Genomic DNA, 18,526 nt, shown 5'->3' with positions numbered 1-18,526 from the left:
GTCATCCAGTTTGCGAGATCATTTTTCATAGCAGGTGGACTGAATTTTTAGTAATTGCATTTTATCTGTATTTTTCATATCTACCGTATTTATCGGGGTATACCACGCACCGGCCTATAACACGCACCCTCATTTTACCAAGGATATTTGGGTAAAAAAAGTTTTTTACCCAAATATCCATGGTAAAATGAGGGTGCGTGTGTGCGCGTGTGTACCCCGATACATCCCCAGGAAAAGCAGGGGGAGAGAGGCCGTCGCTGCCCGCTTCTCTCCCCCTGCCTTTCCTGGGGTCTAGAGCCCTGCTGCCGGCCCTTCTCTCCCACTGGCTATCGGCGCCCCTGCCCGTTCTCTCCCCCTGACTTTCGGTGCCGGCGCCCCATTGCCGGCGCCGATAGCCAGGGGGAGATAAGCGGCGCCGACAGCCAGGGGGAGAGAAGGGGCAGCGGCACCCATTGCCGGCACCGCTTCCCTGTTGCCTCCCCCCATCCCCGGTTGCAGAATTACCTGTTGCCGGGGTCGGATCCGCGCTACTTCAGGCCTCCGGTGTGCGTCCCCTGCGTCGTTACTATGCACTGCACGGCGCGGCGCCCTGACGTCATGCGCAGCGCATAGCAACGATAGTCAGGGGGAGAGAACGGGCAACGGCGCCGATAGCCAGGGGGAGAGAAGGGCCGGCAGCAGGGCTCTAGACCCCAGGGCAGGCAGGGGCAGAGAAGCCGGCAGTGGTGGCGGTCTCTCCACCTGCAAAGCCGCTGCAGTTCATTAATTTAAAGCGCCCACTTTAAATCATTGAACTGCAGCGGCTTATCGGCGTATAACACGCACATAGACTTTAGCCTAAAAATTTTAGCCTAAAAAGTGCGTGTTATACGCCGATAAATACGGTATATTATATTGATATTGGTATTCTGGATTCTGGAGTCAGCCTATTAACCACAAGGGCCCTGTGGGGGCAGATTTCCAGATATTTCATATCTATTTATTTTTATTATTATTAAATAGCTAATTATATAATACTAGCTGGCAGTCTCTTATATGACTTAGTGTTGAATGTCTATTGTACACTCATTACAGATGATAAGACACTGACGACTAAGAAGTGTTTTCCTTGATCCAATTTTGTATTTTTTAACCCTTGAGTGAGGGTTACTTAGTTAACCTCGTGCCTTTTGCTGTGAGCTCCACTTGCCCTTTTCCATTTTTTAAACATCGTTATATACCTTATTAGAGAAAAAAAATCCCCAGCCTTTACCTATCATGCTCATTTTCTTTACTCCTTCAAACTTAGGCTCCTTTCACACTGCCCCATCAAGAACAGCTGTCAAATGTTTTGTTTTTTCCCCCCCAAGTTTGATGGCCGTCATTTTTATGGGGCAAAACGGGCAACATCGGGTCCTGATGGACCCCATTATAGCCAATGGGGTGCATTGGGTGCCGCTGTTTTTCAGGGGAGTAGCAGGAGAAAAAGAAGGTGCAAGCTGTATTTTTAACTCCTGCTATTTTCCCCCAGACAGCCATCACACTGCCGTGTCACAACAGTAGTGTGAAGGAGGTCTTAACCATACATTCTGAAAAACACTTACAAAAACCTGTCTTAAAAAAAGAATCAGCTCACTGAGGGATCAAGTTACAGCTTCCTGTAGAAGTTTATCGAAAGGAAGCTGCAGAGGGAGACAAAGATGCTGCTGAAAGCACCAGCGATGGACAAAGCTTACGTTGCCCAGTACTGCTTTATAATATCCTCCATGCTGCTGCTTCTGAAGATGCATTAAAGAGCTATAAGTAAGCAGGATTCTCTCTTCTGTGTGTGCAATGTATAAAATGGATCATAGCCTCCACCTACTGGATCAGGAACAACTAAAAATGAGAGACGGCGTCTACAGAGGGAAAAAGTTCTTAAAAATACTATATACAGATTATATAATAGCCATAAACAGTGCTACGCCTTTTATGTACACACACAGCTTATCCTGGAAAGTCTTAAAAGGTTAGGGGCCATATAACAGTTCCTAGAAAATCAAGGTAATAAAAGCAGCAATATAATACTACATTCATTTGTAACCGCACTGGCTACAAAAATAAAAAAAGGAATTAAATAGGAGGTTTCATATTTCCTCTTCCAAATCCGATGATCGGACTGTCTGAATGCCCTTCTGCATTTCATTTGCTTGGAACTGCAAGAGATGAAACAAAGGCTCAGCTTAGATGAAGGATCTAGGTTACAAAACTAACAACTGGTTATCAAGAATGGTAATAAGTTAAAGGGGTACTCCCGTGGAAAACTTTTTTTTTTTTTTAATCAACTGGTGCCAGTAAGTTAAACACATTTGTAAATTACTTCTATTAAAAAATCTTAATCCTTCCAGTACTTTTTAGGGGCTGTATACTACAGAAGAAATGCTCTCTGTTGACCTCTGCTGTCCATTTTTGGAACTGTCCAGAGTAGGAGAAAATCCCCATAGCAAACATACGCTGCTCTGGACAGTTCCTAAAATGGACACAGATGTCAGCAGAGAGCTCGTGACATCAGAGAAATCCAAAAAGAAAAGCATTTCTTCTGTAGTGTACAGCCCCTAAAAAGTACTGGAAGGATTAAGATTTTTAATAGAAGTAATTTACAAATCTGCTTAACTTTCTGGCACCAGTTGATAAAAACAACAAAAAAAAAGTTTTCCACGGGAGTACCCCTTTTAAGTATGATGCCCATGAAGCCATTCTAGGTGGGAACACCAGATGCAACAAACTGGATGCATTGCACTTGGCATCCTCCCCACTTTATAGGCTGTAATAAGGCATGGCATTGGACTTATGGGTGCCTGCCACTTTACCAGATCGAAAAATGCTGTGCGCAATTGTTGTTGACCCCACTTGGCCACACCAGAGGGTAGCTATGGCAGATTGCTGGATATGATGTGAATTTCAACAACAGCGGTCATAAATGTACGTCCTGGTGCCCTGGTACTTAAAGGGGTACTCCGCTGCTCAGCGATTGGAACAAACTGTATTGCCAGCATTGGGAGCTCATGACGTCATAGCCCCGCCCCTCATGATGTCACGCCCCACCCGCTCAATGTAAGTCTATGGGAGGGGGCGTAAAGGACTTGCGTTAAGGGGGCGGGGCGTGACATCACGAGCTCCTTGTTCCAGCGTTCGGAACAGTTTGTTCCAAATGCTGAGCAGCGGAGTACCCCTTTAACGCTCCAGAACATACATTTAAAATCTTAAGGGTCATTCTGAATATGAAGTGAGCGCAGGAGCTAATTGTCAGGACCTCGCCGATAATAGCGGACATTAGCAATTATGCTGATGCCAGCCATTAACCCTATAAATGCCATGATCAATACTGGTTATGGCATCTAAAGCAGTTGTGGTTCATGTATTCACTAATCGGACCACCTTCTGCACTATCACGGTGGTCCGATGAATAGAAAGGGTGACCGGACCTGATACCCCATCTCATCGGTATGGCACTGGCATAAGATTTCCCATTTCGGTGAATGTCCACATTACCTGGTCCTAATCTACAGTTTCTCTGCTGTACAGGGTGGGCCATTTATATGGATACACCTTAATAAAATGGGAATAGTTGGTGATATTAACTTCCTGTTTGTGGCACATTAGTATATGTGAGGGGGGAAACTTTTCAAGATGGGAGGTGACCATGGCGGCCATTTTGAATCCAACTTTTGTTTTTTCAATAGGAAGAGGGTCATGTGACACATCAACGTAACGTAACTTTATTCTTTCATGAGTTATTTACAAGTTTCTGACCACTTATAAAATGTGTTCAATGTGCTGCCCATTGTGTTGGATTGTCAATGCAACCCTCTTCTCTATATACTGCTATATACTACTATATACACCGCAGGAGAAATGCTAGCACAGGCTTCCAGTATCCGTATACACTGCTATATACTACTATATACACTGCAGGAGAAATGCTAGCACAGGCTTCCAGTATCCGTATACACTGCTATGTACTACTATATACACTGCAGGAGAAATGCTAGCACAGGCTTCCAGTATCCGTATACACTGCTATATACTACTATATACACCGCCGTAGAAATGCTAGCACAGGCTTCCAGTATCCGCATACACTGCTATATACTACTATATACACCGCAGGAGAAATGCTAGCACAGGCTTCCAGTATCCATATACACTGCTATATACTACTATATACACCGCAGGAGAAATGCGAGCACAGGCTTCCAGTATCCGCATACACTGCTATATACTACTATATACAGCGCAGGAGAAATGCTAGCACAGGCTTCCAGTATCCGTATATACTGCTATATACTACTATATACACCGCAGGAGAAATGCTAGCACAGGCTTACAGTATCCATATACACTGTTATATACTACTATATACACCGCAGGAGAAATGCTAGCACAGGCTTCCAGTATCCGCATACACTGCTATATACTACTATATACACCGCAGGAGAAATGCTAGTACAGGCTTCCAGTATCCGTAGTTTCAGGTGCTGCAGAATGGGCAAAACAAAAATTGGAACAGGACCCTCAGTTTACGCAGAAGATTTTGTTCAGTGATGAGGAAACTTTTATGTGAATGGTGAAGTTAACAAACAAAACCACCGCTATTGGTCTGACACTAACCCACATTGGATAGATCCCTCCAAGACTGTTGGAACACAAAAAGTGATGGTATGGTGTGGTATATGGGGTACAAAGATAGTGGGGCCATTCTTCATCAATGGAAACCTCAAGGCCACTGGATATGTGAAATTGTTCCATGATGATGTATTTCCCTCTTTATGCACTGAAGCTGCACGTTCCCTGAGTTTTTCCAGCAAGATGGTGACCACCACATTATGGGTGTCAGGTCCGAGCATTCCTAGATGAACAGTTTCCTGGAAAGTGGATTGGTCGTCGTGGGCCAGTTGAATGGCCCCCAAGGTCTCCCGATCTGACCCCCTTAGACTTTTATCTTTGGGGTCATCTGAAGGCAATTGTCTATGCTGTGAAGATAAGAGATGTGCAGCACCTGAAACTACGGATACTGGAAGCCCGTGCTAGCATTTCTCCTGCGGTGTATATAGTAGTATATAGCAGTGTATACGGATACTGGAAGCCTGTGCTCGCATTTCTCCTGCGGTGTATATAGTAGTATATAGCAGTGTATATGGATACTGGAAGCCTGTGCTAGCATTTCTCCTGTGGTGTATATAGTAGTATATAGCAGTGTATATGGATACTGGAAGCCTGTGCTAGCATTTCTCCTGCGGTGTATATAGTAGTATATAGCAGTGTATACGGATACTGGAAGCCTGTGCTAGCATTTCTCCTGCGGTGTATATAGTAGTATATAGCAGTGTATACGGATACTGGAAGCCTGTGCTAGCATTTCTCCTGCGGTGTTGCTATCAGTGTGTGAAGAGTGGGAGAAGAGGGTTGCATTGACAATCCAACACAATGGGCAGCACATTGAACACATTTTATAAGTGGTCAGAAACTTGTAAATAACATGAAAGAATAAAGTTACGTTAAAAACCAAGCACATCAATGTTTTTCTTGTGAAATTCCCAATAATTTTTATGTGTCACATGACCCTCTTCCTATTGAAAAAACAAAAGTTGGATTCAAAATGGCCGACTTCAGCCATGGCAGCCATGGTCACCACCCATCTTGAAAAGTTTCCCCCCTCACATATACTAATGTGCCACAAACAGGAAGTTAATATCACTAACCATTCCCATTGTATTAAGGTGTATCCATATAAATGGCCCACCCTGTAGAATGGAAGGCAATGCCACCTATGTGTCCCTAGGAGACGCTCTCTTAGAGATACATAGACGGCAGTGACTTCCAGCCTACAGCAAAACACTTAAGATTACAGAGTGTCAGGAATTAAGTCACATGGGCAGTCACCATGGAAATGGTATCAAGCAGATAACGCAATAGCAATATTGCAATAGCGTAGCATTGTACAGTGAATGCAATCCAACGATTTCCAATAATAAGTAAGGAAACAACCCGGTAAGTATAAGTCTCACCCAAGGGACTACTTACAGGGCGGCTGGGGGGACTTAACTCGCTTACCGAATTCAATGGTTGCATAAAATCCATTGTAAGAAATCACGGGTCCACTGTGAAACTGTAGAACAATGACGTTTCCAGTAGATACGAGAGGAGAACCGAGGGGAAGAAAATATCCACAGTACGTCCTAAGGATGGGAGATGTCTTCAATGGTCCATCGTATATTGTCAGATAATCTATGGAGCAGGATTGTGAATATTGTAGCCAGAAGAAGAGGAAGGTTAAAGACACCTGGAAGAAAAAAGTGTAAAAAGAATAAGCCTTGGAATATTATAAAATTCATGACAATATGGACAATGTCATGTTTTTACTTAAAGCAATGATCAAATGGGGACTTCTTAAAGCGCAACTGTCATGAGTTTTAACCCCCATAAACCAGTCCCAGCTTGACAAAGTTGTTAGAAATAACAGATAAATCGTACCTTTTGCTGCTTTCTATCAGCTTTAATGATGCTAAAAAATGTTTTTAACGATAGTCAGCAACAGTCGGATATGTGTGGCTATGCCCGCAGCCGCCACGCCTATCCCCTGTATGTCAGTGCTGGGGAAGCTGTGTGATTGGTCCACAGGTCCCAGCACTGAGAGCCCTTATTACTGTACTGTACTGTAGAAGAATAAATGGCGCCCGTTCATCTATGCACTCCGGTGTTGCGGGCACGCAGCACTTACAGCAAGCACTAGCTCTCTTTCTGCTAGTACTTGCTCTCATGCGCGGCGTAATGCTGTAACGGAATGATCTGGCAGCCCGCATTGCATCACAGCAGTAGATGAGACCGGGCGGCCAGATCATTTCGCTACAGCATTACGCCGCGCTTTGGGCTTTAGGGAGCAAGTACTAGCAGAAAGAGAGCTAGTGCTTGCTGTAAGTGCTGCGTGCCCGCAACACCGGAGTGCATAGATGAACGGGCGCCATTTATTCTTCTACAGTACAGTACAGTAATAAGGGCTCTTAGTGCTGGGACCTGTGGACCAATCACACAGCGTCCCCAGCACTGACATACAGGGGATAGGCGTGGCAGCTGCGGGCATAGCCACGCCTATCCGACTGTTGCTGACTATCGTTAAAAACATTTTTTAGCATCATTAAAGCTGATAGGAAGCTGCAAAAGGTACGATTTATCTGTTATTTCTAACAACTTTGTCAAGCTGGGGCTGGTTTATGTGGGTTAAAACTCATGACAGTTGCCCTTTAATTGATGGCCCATCCTTAGGACATGTCAACAATATCAGATCGGTGGGCTCTAATCACTAACATAAAGACTGGTCAAAGAGGCCGCAGAGCTCTAGGTAGCACAATGTTCTAGTAGTGCGACTGGTATTGCATCACTCATACAACATATCAGTCCCATTTTAGCGAAAGGGACTAAGTTGCATTACCAGGCAAAGCCACTACCAAAAGTATGGAGCTGTGTCTGGTAAACAATGGCGTGAGACCTTCAATCAGCTGATCAGTAGGGTTGCCAAGAGTTGGACCTCCATCGATAGGACAGGATAAAGGTGGAACATCTATTTTGCCAGCTTAAAGGGGTACTCCGGTGCTTAGACATCATATCCCCTATCCAAAGGAGAGGGCATAAGATGCCTGATCGCCGAAGTCCCGCCGCGGCACCCCGTTTGTAATCAGTCCCCGGAGCGTGTTTGCTCCGGGACTGATTACCGGCGTCTACAGGGCGGGCGGCGTGTGACATCACGCCCCCGCCTCCGTGTGATGTCACGCTCCGCCCCTCAATGCAAGCCTACGGGAGGGGGTGTGATAGCTGTCACGCCCCCTCCCATAGACTTGCATTGAGGGGCGGAGCGTGACGTCACATGGGGCAGAGGCTTGACGTCACACGCCACCCGCCCTGTAGTCGCCGGTAATCAGTCCCGGAGCGAACATGCTCCGGGGACTGATTACAAACGGGGTGCCGCGTGCATGATCACGGGGGTCCCCAGCGGCGGGACTCCCACGATCAGGCATCTTATCCCCTATCCTTTGGATAGGGGATAAGATGTCTAAGCACCGGAGTACCCCTTTAATAATGGTACTGATATACACTCACTGGCCACTTTATTAGTTGCATCTTACTAGTCCACCTTTTGCCTTCATTCTTGGTGGCATACTTCCTATAAGGTGCTGGAAACATTCCTCAGAGATTTCCTTCCATATGGACATGATGACATCACACAGTTCCTCCATATAGACATGATGACATTACACAGTTCTCCATATGGACATGATGACATCACACAGTTCCTCCATATGGACATGATGACATCACACAGTTCCTCCATATGGACATGATGACATCACACAGTTCCTCCATATAGACATGATGACATTACACAGTTCTCCATATGGACATGATGACATCACACAGTTCCTCCATATGGACATGATGACATTACACAGTTCCTCCATATGGACATGATGACATCACACAGTTCCTCCATAAGACATGATGACATCACACAGTTCCTCCATATAGAAATGATGACATCACACAGTTGCTCCATATGGACATGATGACATCACGCAGTTCCCCCATATGGACATGATGACATCACACAGTTCCTCCATATAGATATGATGACATCACACAGTTCCTCCATATGGACATGATGACATCACACAGTTCCTCCATAGGACATGATGACATTACACAGTTCTCCATATGGACATGATGACATCACACAGTTCCCCCATATGGACATGATGACATCACACAGTTCCTCCATATAGATATGATGACATCACACAGTTCCTCCATATGGACATGATGACATAACACAGTCCTCCATAGGACATGATGACATTACACAGTTCTCCATATGGACATGATGACATCACACAGTTCCTCCATATAGACATGAAGACATCACACAGTTGCTCCATATGGACATGATGTCATGTAACCTCATTGTCCAGTATGAGATGACATCATGTGACCTCATTGTCCTGTATAAGATGATGTCATGTGACATGGGGCATTATCCTGCTGGAAGTATCATCAGAAGATGGGACCACTGTGGTCATAAAGGGACGAACATGGTCAGTAACAATACTCAGGTAGACTGTGGTGTTTATACCAGGATCAACTGGTACTAAGGGACCCAAAGTGTCCAGAAAATGTCCACCCCACCCCCACCAGCCTGACCCCCTGATACAAGGCAGGAGGGATCCATGATATATGTTGTTTACCCCAAATTTCTGACCCTACTATCTGAATGTCACAGCTGGAATAGAGACTTCTCAGACCAGACAACGTTCTTCCATCTTCCATTGTCCAGTTTTGGTGACTGTGTGAATTTTAGCCTCAGTTTCCTGTTCTTAGCTGACAAGATGGGCCCCCGGTGGGTTCTGCGGCTGTACCCCAACTGCTTCAAGGTTGGAGGTGTTGCACGGTCAGAGATGGTATTCTGCAGAACTTGGTTGCACCTAGTGATTATTTAAGTTACTGTTGCCTTTCTATCATCTCCAACCAGTCTGCCCATTCTCTTCTGATAATAAAGGGGTACTGCTGTGGGAAACAATTTTTTTAATATCAACTGGTGGCAGAAAGTTAAACAGATTTGTAAATTACTTCTATTAAAAAAATCTTAATCTTCTTCCACTTCCTTCTACTTATAAGCTGTTGTATGCTCCACGGGAACTTCTTGTCTTTTTGAATTTCTTTTCTGTCTGACCACAGTGCTCTTTGCTGACACCTCTGTCCATATAAGGAACTGTCCAGAGTAGAAGTAAATCCCCACATAGCAAACATCTCCTGCTCTGGACAGTTCCTGACATGGACAGAGGTGTCATCAGAGAGCACTGTGGTCAGACTGAAAAGAATTCCAGAAAAAAAAAAATACAACTTCCTGTGTAGTATACAGCAGCTGATAAGTACTGGAAGGATTAAGATTTTTAAATAGAAGTAATTTACAAATCTGTTTAACTTCGTGGCACTAGTTGATCTAAAACATTTTTTTATCCACCGGAGTACCCCTTTAACAAGACATTTTCCTCCACACAACTGCTGCCCACTGAATATTTTCTCTTTTTCTGACCATTTTCTGTAAACCTTAGAGATGGTTGTGTGTGAACATCCCAGTAGATCAGCAGTTTCTAAAATACTCTTCCTCATTCTGATGCTCGGTTTCAACTCCAAGAAGTTGTCTTGACCATATCTACATGCCTAAATGCATTGAGTCGCTGCCATGTGATTGGCTGATCAGCTATTTGTGTTAACAAGAAATTGAAGTGTCCAGTGAGCATATACGATGGCAATAAGGGGGTTACAGTTCTGCAAAGTGAATCATTTCGCCGCATCATGTGACTTCTTACCTTATATCCTTTGGGAGCTATGATGCTGTAGACAATGTCCAATTTATTGGGATACAAATTAGGAAAATCTGGACTTGTCACCACCGTGTTATCTGTCACAAAAGTCCCTCCGTATCTCACTAGATGGAAAGAACATGATGTGGGGTCACTAGGCTTGTCCTGAATTCATGTCAAAATTTCCCTAAAATAGAATAGAAACCCAGCACTCACTGTTAAAGGGGTACTCCGGTGGAAAACTTTATTTTAACTGGTGCCAGAAAGTTAAACAGATTTGTAAATTACTTCTATATATAAAAAAAAAAATCTTAATCCTTCCAGTACTTATTAGCTGCTGAATACTACAGAGGAAATTCTTTTCTTTTTGGAACACAGCGCTCTCTGCTGACATCATGACCACAGTGCTCTCTGCTGACATCACGACCACAGTGCGCTCTGCTGACATCACGATCACAGTTCTCTCTGCTGACATCACGATCACAGTTCTCTCTGCTGACATCACGACCACAGTGCTCTCTGCTGACATCTCTGTCCATTTTAGGAACTGTCCAGAGCAGCATTTGTTTGCTATGGGGATTTTCTCCTACTCTGGACAGTTCTTAAAATGTACAGAGATGTCAGCAGAGAGCACTGTGCTCGTGATGTCAACAGAGAGCTCTGTGTTCCAAAAAAAAAAAAGAATTTCCTCTCTAGTATTCAGCAGCTAATAAGTACTGGAAGCATTAAGATTTTTTAATACAAGTAATTTTGCATTTTTCTAAATTTGAAGCTCTCTGCTTGTAAGGAAAATGGATATTACGAATACATTTTTTTTTGGTTCACATATACAATATGTCTACTTTATGTTTGCATCATAAAATTGACGTGTTTTTACTTTTGGAAGACACCAGAGGGCTTCAACGGTCAGCAGCAATTTTCCGATTTTTCACAAAATTTTCAAACTCAGTATTTTTCAGGGACCAGTTCAGGTTTGAAGTGGATTTGAAGGGTCTTCATATTAGAAATACCCCATAAATGACCCCATTATAAAAACTACACCCCCCAAAGTATTCAAAATGACATTCAGTCAGCGTTTTAACCCTTTAGGTGTTTCACACGAATAGCACCAAAGTGAAGGAGAAAATTCACAATCTTCATTTTTTACACTCACATGTTCTTGTAGACCCAATTTTTGAATTTTTACAAGGGGTAAAAGGACAAAATTTTTACTTGTATTTGTAGCCCAATTTCTCTCGAGTAAGGACATACCTCATATGTCTATGTAAAGTGTTCGGCGGGCGCAGTAGAGGGCTCAGAAGGGAAGGAGCGACAAGGGGATTTTGGAGAGTACGTTTTTCTGAAATGGTTTTAGGGGGGCATGTTACCTTTAGGAAGCTCTTATGGTGCCAGAACAGCAAAAAAAAAAACACATGGCATACCATTTTGGAAACTAGACCCCTCGGGGAATGTAACATGGGATAAAGTGAATCTTAATACCCCACAGGTGTTTCACGACTTTTGCAAATGTAAAAAAAAAAAAAAAAAAATTTTACCTAAAATGCTTGTTTTCCCCAAAAAATTTTATTTTTAAAAAGGGTAATAGCAGAAAATACCCCTAAAAATTTGAAGCCCAATTTCTCCCGATTCAGAAAACACCCCATATGGGGGTGAAAAGTGCTCTGCTGGCGCACTACAGGTCTCGGAAGAGAAGGAGTCACATTTGGCTTTTTGAACGCAAATTTTGCTCTGGGGGCATGCCGCATTTAGGAAGCCCCTATGGTGCCAGGACAGCAAAAAAAAAAACCACATGGCATACCATTTTGGAAACTAGACCCCTCGGGGAACGTAACAAGGGGTTAAGTGAACCTTTATACCCCACAGGTGTTTCACGACTTTTGCATATGTAAAAAAAAAATTTTTTTTTTTACCTAAAATGCTTGTTTTCCCAAAAATTTTACATTTTTAAAAAGGGTAAAAAAAAAATACCCCCCAAAATTTGTAACACAATTTCTCCCGAGTACGGCGATACCCCATATGTGACCCTTAACTGTTGCCTTGAAATACGACAGGGCTCCAAAGTGAGAGCGCCATGCGCATTTGAGGCCTAAATTAGGGATTGCATAGGGGTGGACATAGGGGTATTCTACGCCAGTGATTCCCAAACAGGGTGCCTCCAGCTGTTGCAAAACTCCCAGCATGCCTGGACAGTCATTGGCTGTCCGACAATACTGGGAGTTGTTTTGCAACAGCTGGAGGCTCCGTTCTGGAAACAGTGGCGTACCAGACGTTTTTTATTGGGGAGGGGAGGGGGGCTGTGTATATGTAGTGTTTTTTACTTTTTATTTTATTTTTTGTTAGTGTAGTGTAGTGTTTTTAGGGTACAGTCGCACGGGCGGGGGTTCACAGTAGTTTCTCGCTGGCAATTTGAGCTGCAGCAGAAAGTTTGCGGCAGCTCAAATTTGCAGCCAGATACTTACTGTAATCCTCCGCCCATGTGAGTGTACCCTGTACGTTCACATTGGGGGGGACATCCAGCTGTTGCATAACTACAACTCCCAGCATGCCCATTGGCTGTCGTGACTGCTGAGAGTTGCAGTTTTGCAACAGCTGGAGGCACACTGGTTATGTCTCACTGAGTTTGTGACCTAACTCAGTGTTTCACAACCAGTGTGCCTCCAGCTGTTGCAAAACTACAACTCCCAGCATGTACGGTGCATGGTGTACGGTGACTGCTGAGAGTTGTAGTTTGCAACAGCTGGAGGCATACCGGTCGTGAAACACTGAGTTAGGTAAAAAAAAAAACTCTAAGTTTCACAACCAGTGTGCCTTCAGCTGTTGCAAAACTACAACTCTCAGCAGTCAGCGACAGCCAACGGGCATGCTGGGAGTTGTAGTTATGCAACCAGCAGATGCACCACTACAACTCCCAGCATGCACTTTAGCTGTTTGTGCAAGCTGGGAGTTGTAGTTATACAACAGCTGAAGGTACATTTTTCCATAGAAAGAATGTGCCTCCAGCTGTTGCAAAACCATAAGTCCCAGCATGCCCATAAGGGAATGCTGGGAGTTGTGGTGGTCTGCCTCCTGCTGTTGCATAACTACAGCTCCCAGCATGCCCTTTTTGCATGCTGGGAGCTGTTGCTAAGCAACAGCAGGAGGCTGTCACTCACCTCCAACGATCCAGACGCTGCAGGTCAGTCCCGCCGCCGCAGCTGCTCCTGGGGCCCCGATCCCAACAGGGGCGCCGGGGATCGGGGTCCCCAGCACCCGGGGTGCACGTCCCGCACCCGCTCACGTCCTCCAGAAGAGGGGCGGAGCGGGTGCGGGAGTGACACCCGCAGCAGGCGCCCTGATTGGTCGGCCGGTAGACGGCCCCTGCAGGCTCTGTCTGTTCGGGGCCGTCAGAGACGGCCCCGATCAGCCAGTAATTCCGGGTCATCGGGTCACCGGAGACCCGATTGACCCGGAATCGCCGCAGATCGCTGGACTGAATTGTCCAGCGATCTGCGGCGATCGCCGACATGGGGGGGCATAATGACCCCCCTGGCCGATATGCCGGGATGCCTGCTGAACGATTTCAGCAGGCATCCGGCTCCGGTCCCCAACCGGCTAGCGGTGGGGGCCGGAATTCCCACGGGCGTATGGATACGCCCTCGGTCCTTAAGGACTCGGGATGCAGGGCGTATCCATACGCCCTATGTCCTGAAGAGGTTAATGCTAAATCATGTAGATTTATTGATCAATAGCCAAGATAGTTAGATGAAGGACGCGTTTCGGCATATTGCCTTCCTCAGCTTGCTGCCTAGGCAGCAAGCTGAGGAAGGCAATATGCCGAAACGCGTCCTTCATGTAACTATCTCTGCTATGGATCAATAAATCTATGTGATTTCGCATTAACAGTGAGTGCTGGGTTTCTATTCTGACTATTACCAAAATTTTCATAATAGTCAAAGTAGTGGTGGTCCGAAAATAAATCCCTACTGGACATCTCCATAAGAGATAATGGGGGAGATTCATCAAAACCTGTGCAGAGGAAAAGTTGCCCAGTTGCCCATAGCAACCAATCAGATCGTTTCTTTTTGCAGAGGCCTTGTTAAAAATGAAAGAAGCGATCTGATTGGTTGCTCTTGGCAACTGGGCAACTTTTCCTGTGCACAGGTTTTGATAAATCTCCCCCAATATGTTTCATTTTGGCGCAGTCATTTACATTGAAGGATGGGATTTCGGCAGGGAAGGTCTGTTACCTGTTTGATAAGAAGCGTTAAATCTGCTCAGAGCCGATGGTTGGTTGTTCACAATCTCTATGAGCATGAAGCTTCCAGATGATACCAGCGGTGGGACCGGTCCGCTTCCACATGTCTGACTGACTCCATCATAGGACTGACTGACTCCATCATAGACTTTAATGTAGGAATTACTACAGAGACGAGATGAGGAGATATTGAAGTCACCGATCTGCAGAAGAACCTGGGTTGGAAGAGAAGAATGTAAAGCTGTGGTCGGCGTAACATCTATCTCTGATAGATCTTGATACAGACAGAGGTGTCAGCAGAGAGCACTGTGGTCACACTGGAAAGAACTACACAACTTCCTCTGTAGTATACAGTAGCTAAGTACTGGAAGGATTAAGATTTTTTAATAGAAGTAACTTACAAATCTGTTTAACTTTCTGTCACCAGTTCATTTAAAAAAAAAAAAATGTTTTCCACCAGAGTACCCCTTTAACCCCTTAACCCCTTAAGGACCGGGGGTTTTTCCGTTTTTGCACTTTCGTTTTTTGCTCCTTGCCTTTAAAAAATCATAACTCTTTAAATTTTGCACCTAAAAATCCATATGATGGCTTATTTTTTGCGCCACCAATTCTACTTTGTAATGACGTCAGTCATTTTGCCCAAAAATCTACGGTGAAACGGAAAAAAAAATTATTGTGTGACAAAATTGAAAAAAAAAAAACGTTTTGTAACTTTTGGGGGCTTCCGTTTCTACGCAGTACATTTTTCCTTAAAAATGACACCTTCTCTTTATTCTGTAGGTCCATACGATTAAAATGATCCCCTACTTGTATAGGTTTGATTTTGTCGCACTTCTGGAAAAAAATCATAACTACATGCAGGAAAATTAATACGTATAAAATTGTCATTTTCTGACCCCTATAACTTTTTAATTTTTCCGTGTTCAGGGCACTTTTAATTTTTCCGTGTTCAGGGTTAATTTTTTGCGCCGTGATCTGAAGTTTTTGTCGGTACCATTTTTGCATTAATCTGTCTTTTTGATCGCTTTTTATTCATCTTTTCATGATATAAAAAGTGACAAAAATTACGCTATTTTGGACTTTGGAATTTTTTTGCGCGTACGCCATTGACCATGCGGTTTAATTAGCGGTATATTTTTTTAATTCGGACATTTCCGCACGCGGCGATACCACATATGTTTATTTTTGTTTTTATTTACACAGTTTTTTTTATTATTGGAAATGCCGGGTGATTCAAACTTTTATTAGGGGAAGGGATAATTCAAAGGGTTAATGATTTTTTTAAATTTTTATTTTGCAATATTATAGCCCCCATAGGGGGCTATAACATTGCATTTACTGATCTTTACCACTGATTGATGCATCTCCATAGGGATGCATTGATCAGGGTTTTCGGCGATTGATTGCTCAAGTCTGGATCTCAGGCTTGAAGCATTCAATCGGCGATCGGACAGCAGGAAGGAAGGTAAAAGACCTCCTCCTGTAGTACAGCTGTTCGGGATGCCACGATTATACCCTGAGCTAACCGGCACTTTTTACTTTCACTTTTAGCCGCGTGGCTCACCTTTGAGCGCGTGGCTAAAGGGTTAATAACTATTAGTGGCGGGTCCTGGCTTCACTATGACGCCGGGCCCGCGGCGATATGATGCGGGGTCACCGTGGGACCCCGCGTTATATCACGGGAGCAGGACCAAGAACGTACTCATACATCCTTGGTCCTTAAGGGGTTAAGGACCAGGCCAATTTTTGCGTTTTTGTTTTTTCCTCCTCGCCTTCTAAAATCATTAACTCCTTTCTATTTCCATCTAAAGACCCATATATGTGCTTGTTTTTTGCGTGACCAATTGTACTTTGTAATGAAACCTCTCATTTTAACATAAAATGTACGGCAAACACAAAAAAAAATTTTTTGGGGAGGAAATTTTTATGAAAACCCCAATTTTGCACATTTTGGAGTGTTTTGTTTTCACACTTTACGGTAAAAATGACATGTGTTCTTTATTCTGTGGGTCAATATGATTAAAATGATACCCATGGCTAGATACTTTTATATTTTTGCACCGCTTAAAAAAAATCTAAAACCTTTTGTACAAAATCAGTAATCTAAATCGCCCTATTTTGACCACCTATAACTTTTTCATTTTTCTGTGTATAGGGCGGTATGAGGGCTCATGTTTTGCGCTGTCATCTGTACTTTTTATCAATACCACATTTGCATATATAAAACTTTTAGATCATTTTTAATTTTTTTAAATAAAATGTGACAAAAAACTGCATTTTTGGACTTTTTTTTTATTTTTTACATTTACGCCATTCACCGTACGGGATGATTAACATTATATTTTGATAGTTCGGACATTTACGCATGTGGCGATACCAAATATGATTATTTAAAAAAAGTACGCTTTTTGGGGGGAAAATGGGAAAAACTGACAATTTTTATTTTTATTGGGGGAGGGGATTTTTCACTTTTTTTTTACTTTTTATTTTTAAAATTTTCAACTTTTATTGTACACTTTTTATGTCCCCATAGGATTGCTAATACTGTTCAGTGCTATGTACAGGACATAGCACTGATCATTGCTATAGGTCATCTTCTGCTTTGGTCTGTTCGATCTCAGACCAGAGCAGAAGACCCCGGGAGACGGCCAGAACCAGGTGAGGGGACCTCCGACCGCCATCCTGGATCTGTATTGATCACGGCATCTGAGGGGTTAATGGTGGACATCCGTGCGTTCGCGGATGTCGGCCACTACCGGCATGTCCCCGGCTGCTAGTATGACATGTATGACGCGAGCACCGTTCTGATGCTCGCGGTCAAACACAGGACGTAAATGTACGTCCTGGTGCAGGAAGTCCCGCCAAACCAGGACGTACATTTACGTCCGTGGTCGTTAAGGGGTTAAACAGGAAGTTGTGTAGTCCACTCATTGTCATTGTGGGATTGTGAGATTATGGCAGACGATGTACCTTGAGGGCAGTTTGGATGAGATACAGGCAGCTGGATGCTCCTTGGCTCGATGATTTCGAATTATAAGTGAAAGTTCCTGTTTCGTCCACAAACTTTCTTCTGCACAAATCTGAAATAAAGACATCATGTGTCATCAGACTAGAGGCCAAATCTGTGCTGAAAATGCATTTGTGCTTATAAGAGAGGGTTACATTCTAGGCAACTTTAAAAAAAACTAAAGTTTTTTAAAAACATTTTATATTTTGTAGTACTACTGATTAGATGACTTTTTTAAATATACATTTTTTTTTAAAATTTTTACTAAAAAATAAAAAATGAAAATAGCCGCCACTAGGGGGTCATCTGTCTTTATGCAGACAGACTACTCTGTATTTTGCAACATACTGAATACCGGCCATAAAGTGTGTTGGTATCCAGTATAGGAGATCACCATTGCACCACTACAGCCTTCAGCTGTTCCTAAACTACAACTCCTATTATGAGTGTTGTAGTTTTGCAACAGCTGCGGGTACAATCTTTGTAAAACTCTGTGCTAAGGGTGCATTCACACGCTCTTTGTTTTTGCGGGTTTTCCGCAGCATATTTAAAAGGGGCGGGCTCTTCTCGGCGGTCCATAGCAGATTGTCTGCGGCGGAATTTACGCTGTGGAAAATCCGCTGCAGTCCCTACTGACTTCAATGGGGCTTGTGGCGGATTTTCCGCAGTATAAATTCCGCTGCGGACAGTCTGCTGTGGACAGCCAAGAAGAGCCCGCCCCTTTCAAATACGCTGCGGAAAACCCGCAAAAACAAAGAGCGTGTGTATTCCTCAGCTATGTGCCTCCAGTTCTTGCAAAACTACAGCATGTGTGAGCATGCTGGGAGTTGTAGTTTTGCAACAGCTAAAGGCAACACTGTTCCTAACATAGTGCTTTACAAACACTGTAGCTCCAGCTGTTACAAAACTACAACT

At 43.8% G+C, this 18,526-nt stretch overlaps 1 protein-coding gene across 1 annotated transcript in view; it reads right to left on the bottom strand.

The window, feature by feature from the left end:
• Nucleotides 1–1,152: 1,152 nt before the first annotated feature.
• LOC130360508 (astacin-like metalloendopeptidase) overlaps nucleotides 1,153–18,526 on the bottom strand; it is a 75,749-nt gene continuing 58,375 nt past the window's right edge. Inside the window, exons 11-15 of the mRNA XM_056563009.1 lie at nucleotides 17,575–17,684; nucleotides 14,597–14,819; nucleotides 10,377–10,495; nucleotides 6,073–6,301; nucleotides 1,153–2,174 (exon numbers count right to left, since the gene is read on the bottom strand). Of these exons, the coding sequence (XP_056418984.1) occupies nucleotides 2,161–2,174; nucleotides 6,073–6,301; nucleotides 10,377–10,495; nucleotides 14,597–14,819; nucleotides 17,575–17,684 (695 nt within the window). The 3' untranslated portion in view covers nucleotides 1,153–2,160. The remainder of the gene's footprint in view (nucleotides 2,175–6,072; nucleotides 6,302–10,376; nucleotides 10,496–14,596; nucleotides 14,820–17,574; nucleotides 17,685–18,526) is intronic.

Source organism: Hyla sarda, chromosome 3, assembly GCF_029499605.1.
Source record: "Hyla sarda isolate aHylSar1 chromosome 3, aHylSar1.hap1, whole genome shotgun sequence".
Lineage (NCBI taxonomy): Eukaryota > Metazoa > Chordata > Amphibia > Anura > Hylidae > Hyla > Hyla sarda.
The sequence above is the reverse complement of the archived record's forward strand: the minus strand, read 5'-3'. Positions and strand labels throughout refer to the sequence as shown.